Source organism: Penicillium brevicompactum (genome assembly GCF_028827555.1).
Source record: "Penicillium brevicompactum strain IBT 35665 chromosome Unknown utg000003l_segment0_segment0, whole genome shotgun sequence".
Taxonomy (NCBI): domain Eukaryota; kingdom Fungi; phylum Ascomycota; class Eurotiomycetes; order Eurotiales; family Aspergillaceae; genus Penicillium; species Penicillium brevicompactum.
Window position 1 is genome coordinate 1,777,274 of NW_026623206.1, and position 15,591 is coordinate 1,792,864.

At 49.7% G+C, this 15,591-nt stretch overlaps 8 protein-coding genes across 8 annotated transcripts; 5 read left to right on the plus strand and 3 right to left on the minus strand.

Moving 5' to 3' along the window:
• Positions 1–230: 230 nt before the first annotated feature.
• On the plus strand, positions 231–1,631 carry slu7 (mRNA splicing protein SLU7; the record flags this gene model as incomplete). Its single annotated transcript, XM_056953838.1, has 1 exon — positions 231–1,631. One exon carries the CDS (start codon positions 231–233, stop codon positions 1,629–1,631), a length of 1,401 nt encoding a protein of 466 aa, XP_056812727.1.
• Positions 1,632–2,174: 543 nt separating this feature from the next.
• Positions 2,175–2,818, plus strand: N7506_004545 (60S ribosomal protein eL37; the record flags this gene model as incomplete). The annotated part of the gene is made up of 4 exons (XM_056953839.1): positions 2,175–2,178; positions 2,260–2,322; positions 2,499–2,570; positions 2,679–2,818. The coding sequence occupies 4 exons, from the start codon at positions 2,175–2,177 to the stop codon at positions 2,816–2,818; spliced, it is 279 nt and encodes a 92-aa protein (XP_056812728.1).
• A 514-nt stretch (positions 2,819–3,332) lies between these two features.
• Positions 3,333–4,548, minus strand: N7506_004546 (uncharacterized protein; the record flags this gene model as incomplete). The annotated part of the gene is made up of 3 exons (XM_056953840.1): positions 3,333–3,647; positions 3,697–4,161; positions 4,291–4,548. 3 exons carry the CDS (start codon positions 4,546–4,548, stop codon positions 3,333–3,335), a joined length of 1,038 nt encoding a protein of 345 aa, XP_056812729.1.
• Positions 4,549–5,442: 894 nt separating this feature from the next.
• Positions 5,443–7,814, plus strand: N7506_004547 (putative C6 transcription factor (Gal4); the record flags this gene model as incomplete). The annotated part of the gene is made up of 6 exons (XM_056953841.1): positions 5,443–5,475; positions 5,535–5,564; positions 5,623–5,717; positions 5,773–6,086; positions 6,145–7,342; positions 7,400–7,814. The coding sequence occupies 6 exons, from the start codon at positions 5,443–5,445 to the stop codon at positions 7,812–7,814; spliced, it is 2,085 nt and encodes a 694-aa protein (XP_056812730.1).
• A 203-nt stretch (positions 7,815–8,017) lies between these two features.
• Positions 8,018–10,070, minus strand: N7506_004548 (Major facilitator superfamily domain general substrate transporter; the record flags this gene model as incomplete). Its single annotated transcript, XM_056953842.1, has 8 exons — positions 8,018–8,173; positions 8,231–8,357; positions 8,416–8,512; positions 8,572–8,877; positions 8,927–9,017; positions 9,066–9,480; positions 9,872–9,954; positions 9,999–10,070. The coding sequence occupies 8 exons, from the start codon at positions 10,068–10,070 to the stop codon at positions 8,018–8,020; spliced, it is 1,347 nt and encodes a 448-aa protein (XP_056812731.1).
• Positions 10,071–11,342: 1,272 nt separating this feature from the next.
• On the plus strand, positions 11,343–12,141 carry N7506_004549 (uncharacterized protein; the record flags this gene model as incomplete). The annotated part of the gene is made up of 2 exons (XM_056953843.1): positions 11,343–11,862; positions 11,936–12,141. 2 exons carry the CDS (start codon positions 11,343–11,345, stop codon positions 12,139–12,141), a joined length of 726 nt encoding a protein of 241 aa, XP_056812732.1.
• Positions 12,142–12,396: 255 nt separating this feature from the next.
• Positions 12,397–12,655, plus strand: N7506_004550 (uncharacterized protein; the record flags this gene model as incomplete). The annotated part of the gene is made up of 2 exons (XM_056953844.1): positions 12,397–12,583; positions 12,618–12,655. The coding sequence occupies 2 exons, from the start codon at positions 12,397–12,399 to the stop codon at positions 12,653–12,655; spliced, it is 225 nt and encodes a 74-aa protein (XP_056812733.1).
• A 642-nt stretch (positions 12,656–13,297) lies between these two features.
• N7506_004551 (OTU family ubiquitin thioesterase) lies at positions 13,298–15,130 on the minus strand (the record flags this gene model as incomplete). The annotated part of the gene is made up of 7 exons (XM_056953845.1): positions 13,298–13,383; positions 13,452–13,894; positions 13,954–14,225; positions 14,337–14,602; positions 14,656–14,719; positions 14,769–14,855; positions 14,912–15,130. The coding sequence occupies 7 exons, from the start codon at positions 15,128–15,130 to the stop codon at positions 13,298–13,300; spliced, it is 1,437 nt and encodes a 478-aa protein (XP_056812734.1).
• Positions 15,131–15,591: the final 461 nt, after the last annotated feature.

Sequence of the window (15,591 nt, forward strand, 5' to 3'; positions counted from 1 at the left end):
CTATGCCCTTGACTCGGAACGCGTAGATAACACCAAGTCACGTGGATTCAATTTATCCACCCGCCAAGACCGAGCTTGGTATCGCAACTTCAACTCTCATCTTTGGTCTGGGATCAGATCTGCCGGGTTTTCATCGTCTCCACTTGATTCAATACGATCCGCCTTTACCTTTTGGATCGCTCGCCCTGGTGTTCCCATCTATCGAAATTTCTTTGCTAGGCTCCGCAGCCATGTCGTCCCGAAAGCCAGCTGATGTTGCAGCGAAAGAGCGCAACGAGTACATTCCCTCCTTCATCGCAAAGAAGCCATTCTACGTTGACGATGATGCCGACGTCGACTACCTAGAGCATCAACGTCTACAGAAAACTACTCCTGACCAATCAAAATGGTACGATCGCGGAAAGCGTGCTGGTCCAGCAGCCACCAAGTACCGCAAAGGCGCATGTGAAAACTGCGGCGCGATGACACATAAGACCAAAGAATGCCTGAGTCGGCCACGAAAGCAAGGCGCTAAATGGACCGGCAAGGATATTCAAGCGGATGAGCTCCTCCAGAATGTCGATATGGGATGGGATGCCAAACGAGACCGGTGGAACGGCTACGATGCCAGTGAATACCGCCAGGTTGTCGGTGAATATGAAGAGATGGAGGCGCTCAAGAAGGCGGCCAAAGAGAGCTCTGATCTCAAGAAACTGGGCGAAGATGGCGACGAGGCACCTGACTCTGATATCCGCTACGCTGAAGAATCCGATATGGGACGTCAGCAGAGTACCGCAACTCGTAACCTACGTATTCGTGAAGACACTGCAAAGTACTTGCTCAACCTCGACCTCGATTCGGCCAAATACGACCCCAAGACACGCCGAATGGTAGACATGGGTGCGCAGGACGATCAAGCATCTGCCCTTGTCGCGGAGGAAAACTTTGTTCGCGCTTCCGGAGACGCTGCCGAGTTCGAAAAGGCCCAGCAGTATGCGTGGGAGTCCCAAGAACAAGGCCGTCCGCAGCAGCATATCCAGGCCAACCCTACCTCTGGAGAAGTTCTCAGAAAGAAGGAGAGGGAAGAGAGTGAGGCCAAGCGCGCGTCTCATCGCAAGGCTCTCATGGATAAATACGGTGGCGGCGAACACACACAAGCCAGTGCGCTGCGGGACACAATGGTTGTTGAAAATGAGCGCTTTGTCGAGTACGACGAGAGCGGTGCTATCAAGGGTGCACCCAAGAAGGCTACGAAATCAAAATACCCCGAGGATGTCAAGGTCAACAATCACTCCTCTGTCTTCGGCAGTTGGTGGTACCAGTTCAAGTGGGGATATGCATGCTGCTGTTCCACTGTGAAGAACAGCTACTGCACTGGAGAGGATGGCAAGAAGGCTTTCGAGGAGGAGGGTAACCTTCTGATGATGGGTGATGAGGAGGAAGAAGTGGCTGACAACGCTGCCGCTGCGGATGCTTCCCACGAGACTGAACCCACCACCACCCAAGTCACCGAGAGCGAAACAACCGCAAATTCGAAAAAGCGAACATTGGAGGAGATCAAGTCTGGTGTCACCGAGGAGGAATACGAATCATACAAACGCAGCCGTCTGGCAGCAGATGATCCTATGGCGAATTTCATCGGAAAAGATTGAGATTTACTCTTCACATTGTACCTGCATTGGCGTTCGGATGTACTATAAAATACCCTCATCATCAGCTCTTTAAAAGTGAATATGACACAAACTTTTACTCAAAGTTATGAAAAATGTGTATCCATAGTAATTTCTACACCCTCACTCCGCAGTAATGTTACCGCAGTATCTCCAGTTTTTAATGATCTTCTAAACGCTGTACTTCTTACTCCACAACTAACCAATAGGCTGCCCAGGTGGGACACAAGACCTCCAAAGTGCACGGGCCAGTCGAAAGTCTGCCTCAGGCCCCCAAAGAAGAGGGAAGATCACGTGATAGGGCGGACGCTAGTGGTGCCCTACTTTCCAATTCTGGAGGCCCACAACCCGCCGCAATAAGCGAGGCCTGGCAATTGATTGAATCACATCGGAGGAAGTTCTATTAGCGACATCGACAACCAGCCAGCCCCTTCAACGGAATCGCCAGGTAGGTTCGCATGTAGTGCACCATTTCACACCACAATTCGAGCATTTACTAATTTCCTTTTCAGTTCCTAATTCAAAATGAGTACGTCCCATGTCGAAACCACGCATCTCGAAGCGTCACCACGTCGAGTCCATTGAAGATCGAAACTGACAACCTCTGCAGCGAAGGGTACCTCGAGCTTCGGAAAGCGCCACAACAAGACGCACACTCTGTGCCGTCGCTGTGGTTAGTATTACACCTATCTTTTCTTCACGATCCCACCTATCCGAACCGCTGTCGCAAACTTGCAAAATTTCTCCAACGAAACACGCAACACCGTCGACCACGGGGAGGACATCCACACACACACAAATATATGAGCAAGGATCAGAGAGCTAACCGACAAATTTGCGAACCTACAGGCAAGCGGTCTTTCCACATCCAGAAGTCCACCTGTGCCAACTGTGGCTACCCTGCCGCCAAGACCCGCAAGTGTACGATATCCCTCCCGAGAATACTGGAGTCATGAATATGACAAGGAAAATGGACTACGCGTCCCGAATTTGTGAAGAATGCCGGCTGACATGGAATTTTACGAACAGTCAACTGGGGTGAGAAGGCCAAGAGACGCAAGACCACCGGCTCCGGCCGCATGCGCTCTCTGCGTGATGTCCACCGCCGCTTCCTGAACGGCTTCCAGACCGGTACCCCCAAGGGTGCCCGTGGCCCCGAGACCAACTAGATTCCCTTTTTCGTCCGCTCGGCGTCGCGTTTTCGATTTCGGAGAGGCTGGAAAGAAATGAGGGAAGGGTTACTGGCATGACATGAATTAGCATTACGGGATAGCATTACTCGAAATGCAATGGCAGTTCCGGAATCTTACCGCTTTCCTGTGGAGTTGGTGTGCAACTGTCGATTTTGTTGGTTCTCTTTGCCACGACCTTGATGACAAAGTAAAAACCTGCGAAACGGTGGGAAAAGTTTCGTTGAAGGGCTCTCCTCCACGGAGGTTGGCTGAATAAAAAACCTGGGAAAGCGTGCATGAATTTCCTTTTTCTTCTTTTATGACTGGCAGATATCCCCATGTCATGGCAGATACAATGTGAAGACTCTTCTCAACATTTCATCGCCTTTTTTACTCAGTATGACATTCTTGGTTTTGAAGATGGAGAAGAGTTCCAAGGTTGGACATTCTAATTGTCTTCCTTGGTAATCTTGTTGCTTTTGCTACATCTATCCCGTAGTATACATCGGTTTCATGACTCCCCACGACCGAAGACTGTGACTCCACCATCGCGCTGGATGTAGTACAGCGCCTCTCGCTCCTCCAGATTGTCGTCACTCGTGCTCAATCCGCCGCCCCGGCTGATCCTGAGTACCCCACTCACATCTTTGGCGGCCCCGGTCTCCAGAGTGCGGAGCTGCATTACCGACCTAGCCCGATGCGCCAACCCAATAGCAAGCGCCGCATGTTCCGTCTCTATCGGCGTAGCCAATTGCCCTCCGGAACTCGCTGCATTATGAATCAAAGGAGCATCCGTAGCCAAGGTAAGAATCGTAGCATGCGCATGCTGCGGTACCAGTCAGCACTATCAAAATATGCTGTCGACTTCGACTTACCTGCTGCAGCCCTGTAATCCACTCTGCCATCTCTGTGGCTCCGATTCCCATACTGGGACCCGTCGTAGCGAGAAGCAGGTCAGGCTGGTCAAGGATGAGGACTAGCTCATCGCCTTCCTCCATCTGGGCCTTTTGCTGTTCAATCACGGAGGCAACATCCTGCTCCATTGCATCGAGTGAAGCCAGTCCGCGGCCTGTGAAATGGAGCTTCTTTGCGATGCCGGACTCCGTCTGCTTTGTGGCCGGATTGCCTGCTGGGTTGGCTACCGGCGCCCTCGGTTGAGGTACTCTTCCTGGCACAGCACCAGGTGCAGATCTCATTGGCAACGTTGTGCGTGGATTGCCTGCCGGGCCACCTGGCGAGCTCATTGGAGCAGCAGTGGCTTGTGGTGCATAGAATAATTCAGACAAACCATCTACAAATGCAAATTCATGTTTGTCTGCTAGACGTGCAAGGTCGAGGCCCTGGGAGGTTGTTAGCGTCTTGGTCGACATGTGTATCAATTGGTGACTGAAGGAATCGGAGCAAATGCAGATTCACATATTCACATGTTCGGATTGATGTTTTTCTTCATTCCTTATGAAAGGGCTTACCAGTCTTTTTGCCTCGGTCTTCCAAAACTCGTAACTGCGCATAAAGCTCACTAGTACCACCTTCTTTTTGATGCCATTTTGCGATTCATCTGCGCCAAACGCGGAGGCTGATTGAGAGCTGAGGGCGGCATGCAAGAACCTTAAGACCAGCCAGTTTGATGTGGCTCCGAGGATAGAAGACACTAGCGTCAAAGATGAATCCGGCAGAGATGATACATATGGAGCGAGGAGGGGCGGTAGTGGGGGTTGGGAAGGCATGATAACGCCTGGATTTTGAAGATATTTGATGTCCTCTGCAAGTGGAAATGAAGCTTTAGGTCTTTTCTGTGCCTTCAGATGTATCACTTGATACTTTTTTTGGTTGTGTTGCTGTTGATTGAGTGAGGCGATACGTCAAGAAAAAAATGTCTGCGGCTCAAGCATCCCGCGATGCCAAGACATGGCCCTTTGCGATGATACACGCATTCAATATGAGTTCTCGGGAATAGCTATTTTTGTATATTGGGTAGATTTAACGGACGAAGACTTCGGGTGTCAACTTCTTCCAAGGTTGTTTCCCCTTGTGATACTACGTACAATTTGGAAACCCCTCAGGATTTTCGTGTTTAAGGCTGAAGTATAGAGCGACTATATATTGTCCCATCCGGACCCTTTTCAGCAAGTTCCATATTTTCTTGAAAATTTGATAGTAATAAAATCAACCTCTCATCGTTCTCTAAGCCAAGCTTTGGAAATAGTCAATATTCAATCCATATCGAACCACTTTGAAAGAGGAAAAATGGCCTTTACAAACAGCGGACAGTCCGGCGTGAAATTCTGCCTGAGGCGACGATAAAAAGTTTTGCACCGCCTGTCCGCTTTTTTCCCCACTTCAACGGAGGGGAGCATCGGATGCATCTTATCCATCGCATTACAGGCTAAGCTGATCAATGATTGCTTTAGCGCCGATCGTGAGTTGTCTTCCGCTCTCATGCACTATGCTTCCCCTACACCCTAGCAGAGCTCTCCTCTGGAGGGGTTATATACATGCCTCGATCTAAGCATAAGAGCATCAGATATATGAAGCTAACATGTCCAGATGACTGCCGTTGTATGGCATGATCAGAGCGCATTGCATACACCATACGAGATATCCAACTTGTCTCGATAAAGATGGCCAGCACCCGTGATTCCCATTCCTTTGCTGTATGTATTCGCTATGCGACCTCCAAGTTTGACATGACCGGTATCTGATAAGTTCACAGTGCGACGAATGCCGCTTGCGCAAGTCAAGAGTATGAAACTACGAGTTGATCAAAGAAAGGCCTAGAATGCTGACCTGGAATCCGACAGTGCTCCAAAGAGCGACCAGTATGTCTGCAATGCAGACAGTTAAACAAAGAATGCTTATATAGCCCCAAAGTCAGCCGGAGCCCTCTAACTCGACAGTGAGTATTTGTATTTGAAAGAGATAGTGCTTCGGAATCTTACTTACACCTTCAGACACTTGACATATGTTGAAGATCGCCTACATTCGTTTGAGACAGCCCTAGGAAGGCTATTTCCAGGTGGTGATCTAGATGCTACCCTTCGGTCTCTTCTGCAGAATCCAGAAGCTCCAAGGGCCCCTTCATCAAAGTCCTCTTCGAGGCACTCTACGCCGGCTAAGCATGAGCAAGAGCCTGCCGAGCCAGCACCTGAAGCTCTCCCCCAGCAAGCCGATGGCTTTGATTGGGCCGAGAAAGAAATCACCCTTGGAGATTTGACCGATGGAATGGCTGCACTGTCAATCAAACCCGAAGGAGCTGGTTACTTTGGTCGGTCTTTCTTAAATCAGCCCAGTTTATGATTACTGAAAACTGACAATCACCACAGGAGCTTCATCAAGTGTTGTTCCCTTGCGAGCATTATTCGATCATGGGTTCGACTTAAATATGCCTGTCCGATCAGCAAGATCGGGAGGCGTGCCTCTCAAGGCGCAGCTCCTTGAAAGCGCCCCATCAGGGTTGATCGAACAAGCTTTCATCGATGCTTTCTTCCTCAACTACCACACCAGCTATCCATTTGTCCACGAGCCAACTTTTAGGGCACAGTTCAATGAGCCATCTATTCGCCCGCATGGCACCGCGTGGCACATCCTTCTCAACACAATATTAGCCCTAGGGGCATGGTGTATTGGTGATGACAGCTCTGACCTCGATATCACCTTCTACCAAGAAGCCAGAGGATACTTACAACAGGCTTCTGTGTTCGAGACCGGAAATTTGACATTGGTGCAGGCGCTTTTGTTACTGAGTAACTATGCCCAGAAGCGAAACAAGCCAAATACCGGATGGAATTATCTCGGCTTAGCCGTTCGAATGGCCATGAGTTTGGGTCTTCACAAAGAGTTCCCCGGCTGGAAGATTAGCTTGCTGCAACGAGAAATCCGGAGAAGGTTGTGGTGGGGCGTATTTATCTTTGACAGTGGCGCAGCAAAAACCTTTGGAAGACCAATTCTCCTACCCGAAGAGTGCGTCATGGATGCCAAGCAAGTGCGGAATATCCATGAAGATGAATTGACACCAACCACAACTACACTTCCCGACGAATCTCTCGGCCCGACCATCTACTCTGGCTTGATTGCCCAGGCTCGATTCCACCTCCTTACCAATAGCGTCTATCAGCGTCTCATCTCGAGCCCTAGCCCAACAGCCGAAGACACGTTGAGCCTTCAAAAGCCCATCGAAGAGTGGTACAATAGTCTTCCATCCTACCTGCAACACCCGCAAATGCCTTTATCCGTGCAACCAACGAATCCGGACCCCGATTCACTCGCTCTCGTCCGCAACCGCCTACTATGGCGAAACTGGAACCTTACCATCCTTATCCACAGACCCATTCTCCTTCGCTGGGCCGCGAGACGTTGGAACCCACTTAGCGGCATGCCAGGCACTCCAGATGCAGGAACCGAAGATCCAAGCGAGACAGAATGCCGAGTGCGCTGTCTTCAGAACGCCCGGTTGACCATCTCCTCCATCTCTGATTACATGGAGAACTATATCTGCACGAGACTTGGCGCATGGTACATGCTGTAAGTTTATTCCATTAGTAGCCGTTCTGCCTGAGAGCTTCAACTAACCAACATAAGATACTTCCTCTTCCAAGCTGGCCTCATTCCCATCGTCTTCTTCATGACGGACCCATCCAATCCAGACGCCGCAACCTGGCTTCAGGATATCGAGACCACCAAAGCTCTCCTCACCCATCCATCACTCGGTACCAACCGCTTCGCAACTCGTTGTTACGAAGTCATCAACCGACTCCTGGGCCCACCCACCAATCCTCAACCACAAGGCATCCCCGCCACCGGCCCATACGAAGCCCATCAACAACCCATGCACCAGCATATACCCCAACAACCGCAGAACATGATGCCATTCCCCGAACAGCTATTTGGCGATCCTGGATTCGGCGGAAGTCTCTTCCCAGTAGAGCAGCAGATGCAGATGAATGTTGGAGGCATGGACTTTTCGGAATGGGTCAACTTTCCACCTGCGGAATAATCACGTCGACCCATGTCTTTTTTTCCTTTCTTGAATATCAAATTTTGTATTTTGCATTTAAGGGTTCGCATGTGAGATATCAGGGTTTCATTTTGACTAGCAATGGAAATAATCACAGGTCTAGGCATTAGCGATTGCCTATATCAGCAGTATGTACGTATCGTGTTTTTGAATTCAGACAAGTCAGTATTCGCTGGTTGTTTTCAAGCTTCAATGGTTTCCGCGTGTTCGTCGACGGGTTTCATGAAATCCTCATCTTCAATAGGAGTGCCGCGCAACTCGGCTTCAATGTGCTTGATGCGTTTCTTTTCTTCGTGGGCGGCTGTATCCCCGAAGATGAGATCCATGTCTTCAAGCGTCTGTAGTGATTGATCAGCATGAGATACCTAAGAGAATGACAAAAAGGGGGCGCTTACTTTGCCTCGCGTTTCAGGGACGCAGAATATTGTGAAAGCGAGCGCCAGAAGACAGAATGCGGCGAAGAAGATATAGGTGCCCCAAGTGATGGACTCGAGCATGTCTGGTGTGACGAGGCCAATGATGCTATGGAAAACAGAATAATGAGTGACAAAAACCAGATTAGTGTTAGGTCAAAACTTACAAGTTGCACATCCATGTGGCGGAGGTTGTAATTGAGATAGCTTTGGATCTAATCGAAAGATTGAAGATTTCAGAAGGAAGAACCCAGCCGATAGGAGCTGCAATAGCATGATATGTCAGTTCTGCCGTGAAATCAAGCAGGGGGGCTCACTCTTACCGAAGGAATATGAGAAATTGATATCGTAAATGTAGATAAAGGCAATGCCAGCCCACCCGGCAGACTTGTTGCTCACCAGAGCAGACCCATACCCACCCAGTATTCCACCGACAATGACCAGGGAGATGCAGGTTCCGGTAGCACCGGCCATAAGCAACGGTCGACGGCCAACCTTGTCAATGAAAAAGAGTGCTGGGAGGGTACTTAGGCAGTTCACGATACCATAAACACCAGTCGCAAGAAGGGAAGTGGTATTTCCATCCAAACCCAGCTGGGCGAAGATAGTAGGCGCGTAGTAGATCATAGCTGTTCGCGTCAGATTTGAGAAGTACTATGAATACTGAAATTGACGTACCGTTACAGCCCATGAACTGCTGGAAGAACATCACTATACAACCGATTGCCAGACGCTTGAACCGGGCCCAAGTCGTCAGGAATGACATGTACTACAGCCTGTTAACAAAGTTCAACCATGAAGTGCGTTGCTCACATACCTGGGCCATGTGCAGTTTGTACCCTGACAGATTGGGGAAATTCTCTCTTGCAAAGGTGTTCTCCAGCATAATAGAAGCTTTGATCTCAAGGTATTCGTTCAATAAAACAGGACTATCGCGAGCCTGTCGACGCAATTTCGCGAGCGCCGTGATTGACTCATCATCCCGTTCCTTCATCAACAACCAGCGAGGCGAGTCCGGGAAGAAAAGCATCCCCAGCCCCAAAATCACAGCCGGAAGAATCTGAAGAGCCAGAGGAAACCGCCACGACGCCTCTGATTGACCATTGCACCCGCCCACGGGAACATCGTGGTATGGATCGAAGGCAGGTTTAGCCACTGTGCCACCCGAATAAGGAATATCCGGAGCACAGCGGGTGCCACCAATATAATTTGTGCCGTAATCGATCCAATAACTGAACAGGATTCCAAGAGTGACAGATACTAATGTTTCATGAGCTCATGTCATATCTCCGCATGGGGGGTGACTCACATTGCTGCACGACGACGAGGCCTCCGCGAATCTCAGGGATCGAAACTTCGGAAATGTACAGCGGTACAACCATGGTTAATTGACCAACTGCCAGTCCAGCAATCGCACGACCGGCAAATAGCATCGGGATGTTCATTGCGGCACATTGAATGACGGAGCCGATGGTGAAGACCACGACGGCCAAATTGATTGACATCTTTCTTCCGACTCTATCGGCGATAGGTCCATTGATTAATGACCCAAGCCAAGCGGCTAGTAGCAGTGTTGAAACAAACCAGCCCTTGAATCCACTGTCGGAGAACACTCGTGGATACCTCGCTCCAAAGGACTCCATGGTTATGACACCGCTAATGACACCTTGATCATAGCCAAAAAGCAACCCGCCAAGGGTTGAGAACTGATCTATTAGATATGGCTCTTGAAACAAGGGGAAGGACCTACCGATGCAACACCGCATAGATAAGGATTCTGCAGCACAAGCGCGAATCCACCCTTGCTATCCGTAGTAGCCATGATATCGAGATGAGCCGATCAGAGCCAGATGTCTGGGGTCTTATATACCTCTCTGAGCGACAAATAAAGTGCACATTTGCCAGATTAGGACTTTGATCACTCTTCCGCGTGGTCTTTCAGGAAGACAGTACTCCGATCTCTCGGGGGGACAGGCGAAGATGTCAGGAACACAGTACTCCGGATCCAAGTGGTCTTATAAAGAATAAGATGAGAGAAAGAAACGGAGTGCTCTCCTCCGATCCAATATGAGCATCTCCTGAGTCTGGGGAAGATCCTACCCCGATGTTGTGGGCCGACTCGGGGTGATAATGCGGGGAAACCCTGCACGGTCCGGAAGCGCGAGACCGATTCGCAGCGTACCTTGGGGTTTTTGGATATTCTTCAGTCTTTCATGTTAATTTTGATTTGTGGACAAGTTGGAAGTGTCTCTGGAATCCAGCTACATCGTTTACCAGGGAGTTTCGAGTGAAAACAAGGAAATTTGAAATTTGAGGGCTAAGTGAGGGCTCGGCCTTCTTCCGAGGTTCGTCATCCTGCTGTGCCTCCGCTAGCTACTATTCCGATATACTGGTCAGATGAAATCCAATAGCCCAGGAGTTAAACTACATGGCGCCGAGTCAAGGATTTGACCAGTGCTTGACTTCGGGGAAATATCTAGTTCCAGATTCACCGGCATGAGATCGCTATGATAATTCTGAGCTCTAGAGATACCAGGTTATGAGATGCAATCCTTACAAATATAACATGAGCCCTCTGTATATGACGTGAGCTCACTGAATCAGCACATAACTTCTAGGGCTGTTTGCGCCAGCATTACCCTGCCCAATGGTAACAGTTCATCAAGCCAGGCCCAGCATACTCCATCTTCGCACGAGGTACTCGCTCTAAACCATAACATTGTACCAGATACTGACTTGACAGGTCCACAAAAACAATGGAACCTGGTTCTTTTAGAGCTCATCAAAGAGGTCTTGAGGTCATGCAGGTTTCATTTTGTAGAAGACTGCATGAACGAATCATGAGCGAAAACATCTGCTGTCATTTGATATGAAAACACCGAAGCACTTCAATGCAATTCACTTGTAACTTGCGCAATCATGCGCATTGGTAGAAGTGCCTGGAGCTCACCTTGACTTGCATGTAGATAGCTCCTTCCCTTTCCTACCCTCTGACTCTCTCTCTCTTTCCTTTTCTCTTCTTCCTCCTCTTCTTCCTCTCTTCCTCTCTCCGTCTTCCTCCCCTCACTCGAAAAGAAGACACCAAACCGTCAAGATGTCCGACCTCCGCATCGGCGTCCTCCTAATCGGAACCCCCCAACTCCTCGACCTATCCCCAATCGACCTCTTCTGGATGACCACCCCATCCTACCTAACCGAATGCTCCGCCCCAGCCCCTCTGCAAGCCCAATCTCGCCCCTGCGAAATCCACTACATCGGAGCCACCCTCGCGCCAGCCCCAGTGACCGCAAACATGACCATCCTGCCCACAAACGCAATTTCCGACTCCGACGTGGCCCCAGGCAAGCTCGACGTCCTCATGATCCCAGGCCGAGCCCCGAAAGCAGGCTCCCCAGACGACGAGTACCTGGACTTCGTGCGCGCGCACAATGCGGCCGGGACTTCGATTCTGAGCATTTGCACTGGTGCTTATGCTATTGGGTATTCGGGCATTGCGGATGGACGCACTGTTACCGGACCTCGACTGCTGGTTCCTGAGTTGAAGGATAAGTTTCCTGATGCGAACTGGCTTGGGGAGTTGCGAGTGATTAGGGATGAGAATCTTTGGAGTTGTGGTATGTTGACTATGATTTTGATTGTGGTCATGCATTGGATTGGATTGGATATGACTAACTGATTATCGCGCAGGTGGAATTACGAACGGACACGATCTTGTCGCCGCCTACCTTCGCGAGAATTACCCTGCTCCACTGGTGAACTTCGTTCTTGCTCTTGCGGACGTCACCGAGAGACCAAAGGCCTATGCGGATGCGATGGCGATGGACTTTGGCTTCATGCTGTGGCAAGTCATCAAGGCTGTTCCGAACTACCTGCTGAAGAAGCTCGGATTGTGATTACTGGATTGGGTGAGAGGGGATTTGAATATCCAGAATCCAAGAACCAAGATAGCACTTCATATGAATACAGATAACAATATTTTTTAAACTTCTATTACATGACTCGCGCAAGTGAAGATCGATCCCAAACGAAGTAGTCTTATGGAGTACGCCCACATGCTTCTAGAAACCGACGACGTCATCCCGCTTTTCGCATAGAACCTGACCCTGGCAATCCCATCAACGTCTCCAAAAGTTTTTTACCATTTCAAAATGTCCAGAATTTCAATTCTTGTCTTCGTCGCTTCACCACTCGACTACGCGCGTTACAGACATGCTGCACTATACATCCAATACGAGACCGGGGATATCAAATCCTCAGTGGCGGAAGTAGTGGGGACAACGGGATTCTATAGTTATTCCGAGCGAGTGAACTGGCAAATACCAGTATCATCAACGAGTAAGCGTGACAATCACCAGAAATAATCACCTAGGTAAGAAGCTAACGGAAGCCCAGATCTTGCGCGCGTGATTCCCGTGTCGGCATTATCGGGGTCGATACCTGCGTCGGAGGTTCGGGAGATGATTTCAAAGACACCGATTCCGAATACGGATTTGGATGATTGGAATAGTCAGGATTGGGTATCTGATGCGTTGAGGCGGCTTGTTGAGAGGGGGTGTTTGGATGGAGGGGCGAGGGAGAGGGCGTTGGATGGGATGGTTAATGTTGTATTAGAGGCTGGGGATGAAGAGGTTTAAGAGATTCGGGAAATGAATATTACGAGGTTCATGTATGATAACGAGAAACGATAGAATATGGAATCAATTTACTCGAGGGTGATTTGCAGAGAATACAGCTACGAAGAGTGGAATGGATAGTGGATCAGAGATAAACGTGAGTGGTTCCGAATTTCAACACCAAAAGACCGTAAGAAAAACGAAATAGAGAGAATCCCGGGGGCCGAAGAAACAATCTGGGCGAGAACGCTCGTACCATGCAACGCGCTGCACCACGCTAAAGAGAACATTCAAAAAGGGAAAAGAGGGTTCAACTCAGGGGGGTGAGATGGGCGCCAAAAGAAAAACGTAAGCGAGCGAAAAAGAGTCCTGATCTCGAAAGAAAAGAGGCGAGGCGAAGGATGATTAAAGAAGAGAAAGAAGGTCATGGCTCTTTTCATCGTAACAAGTCATCTTCCGTGCGGTTCCCAGTGAATGGGTTCGAAGTCGGAATTTTGGAAGTGGGCTTGATTGTAGGGTGAGCTAGAACAGTTAGTAGCCGAGCCGCATGTATCATGATTGGGAACTCACTTTTTAAAAGGGGCGCTCACAGGCAGCGAGCGACTTAGGTTTGGTTTCATCACGAGGGGATTCAGTCGAATCTGCGGACCGTCTGAGGTTCGACTGGGCAACGATGTCATGGGTGGCGGGGCGGAGGAGGGTGGCGGTGGGGGGAGGATGAGGGGGAGAGACGGGGAGAGATATCGGAGCATGCGATTGCATGGGCGATTGATACATGTCCTGTTGCGGGGACATGCGGAAAGGGCTTGGGGGAGCAGGCGAGGCCGACGGCATGGGAGACATGGGAGCGCCCATTCCGAAGGAAGAGTCCTGCATGAGATTGGGGATAGCCATCAAGCTAGAATTCATGTCGAATCCAAGTGTGGCATTGTCCCAGGAGGTGGTGTAATCGGAACTCAATCCGTATTGGAGGTTGACAATGGGTGCCATGTTCAAAGCTGAATCCGCCTGGTAGAGAATATCATAGTGGCCACTATATGATAGTGTTAGATATGACATGGGATCTCGCATCTCGCCACTCGGGCTACTCACGGTCGGTAGAGAAGACGGATTGTGGCACCATTGGGGCAGTTGGAGGACAATTGGTGAGGCGTCACCACATCGCCCTCACTGCGGTCGAGGTAAAGGATCTCGACACCAAAGCCTGAACCCTCGATAACACCATCGATCAGCGCCTGCAGGCCCACCTCGTCGATTTCGGTTTTCACGGTGTCGACGCGTGAAGCGCAGTATCGATCAACAGGTAAATGAAGGAATGCCTGGTATCGTCCCGGATTAAGCTTCATCCAAGCACTAGTCAACATCTGAAATAGAATGTTAGCGTGCATTCATCCACAAGTGCAAGAAGCCATTAGAAATGTCCATATCAAATATCAAACATGGATCAACAAAAATTCCCCCAACAAAATACGTACTCGGAAATGGGTAACGATAGCATCGGCGGTATACCCCTCATTGAAAGCACCGACCAGGAAAGACTCATCTTGGACACCGCCCTGAATAGCATCCAAGATCTGCTTAAGAATTGACTCCGTCTCGTCAACAAAGATCTCATAGATATGATTACCAATACCCATCTGATCCATAAGCCCATTCAAAGACTTCATCCTTGAAAGCTCCGCTTGAATCCGAATAGGGTCACGAAGGGCGAACAGAGTTTCGAAGTAACCAAATGCCACAGCTGCACCGGGGGTTAGCACAATTAGATTTGAAACCGGGCGAGAAGCACCTTACCCCTCCAACCACAATTCCCGTCCCCCCTCATGATACGGCATTCCGGGTGGGATAGCGCAAGCGCCTGTAACCTGTCAGATGCGAGACACAAAAGGGCCGCCACGAAAGCTTACATTGGTCTTTGCTGCGAGAGTCGGGTCTGCATTGGAATAGTCCAGGGCGATGTTGTGGCTAGGCTGCTTCGTTGAGACATGGGGACCCTGTCGATGTCAGAGGCTGGGAGTACAGAGGGGAGAGAAGATCAGTGCGAATCTACCTGGACATCTGGCTGGTAGTTGTTGGAGAGCCTTTGGAAACGCTCCATCTCGTCCGGGGAGAGGGCATTCATGGTGAAGGGTGAGAAGGCGGAGAGAGAGAAAGCAGGGGTGAGGATGGAAGATGAAAGAGCGTCCCGGTAGAGATTGGCGAGATTCTGCTTTTCCGGGAACGGCTGGTGAGAACCGAAATGATTCCAAGTAGGTTTTGATAAGGACATCGCATACGGGTGATATTGCGTCCAGGTTTAAGTCAATTTCTGGGGGAAACGGTTAGAGGCAAATTTTAATGGGAAAAAAAAGACAAGGTGACATACACATCGATAACATTGAAGACTTAGGAACTTCGATGGGCACACGGCTGTACACTTTTTGTGCAACACTGCGTGTCCCAGTACGGTGGATCGGCTACTGCTGACATAGTTCTCAGCATGACGATCAAGACAAGCATGGTGGCAGGCTTGCATGAAGATCCCGGTGACAAGAGTAGTAACCGGCATCAGGGGGGAATACTACAGCATATGAACGTGGTCATAAGTGAAGGCGAAGGTGATATGTGATAGGGAGTGAACAGAAGGGCAGTGCGAAGAGTCCAGCTTTGATGACCCGAATAGGGTCTACTTTGAACAATCACATTGAAACATTGAAACGGATGATGTCAGGGCCAAGTCCACACCACAGA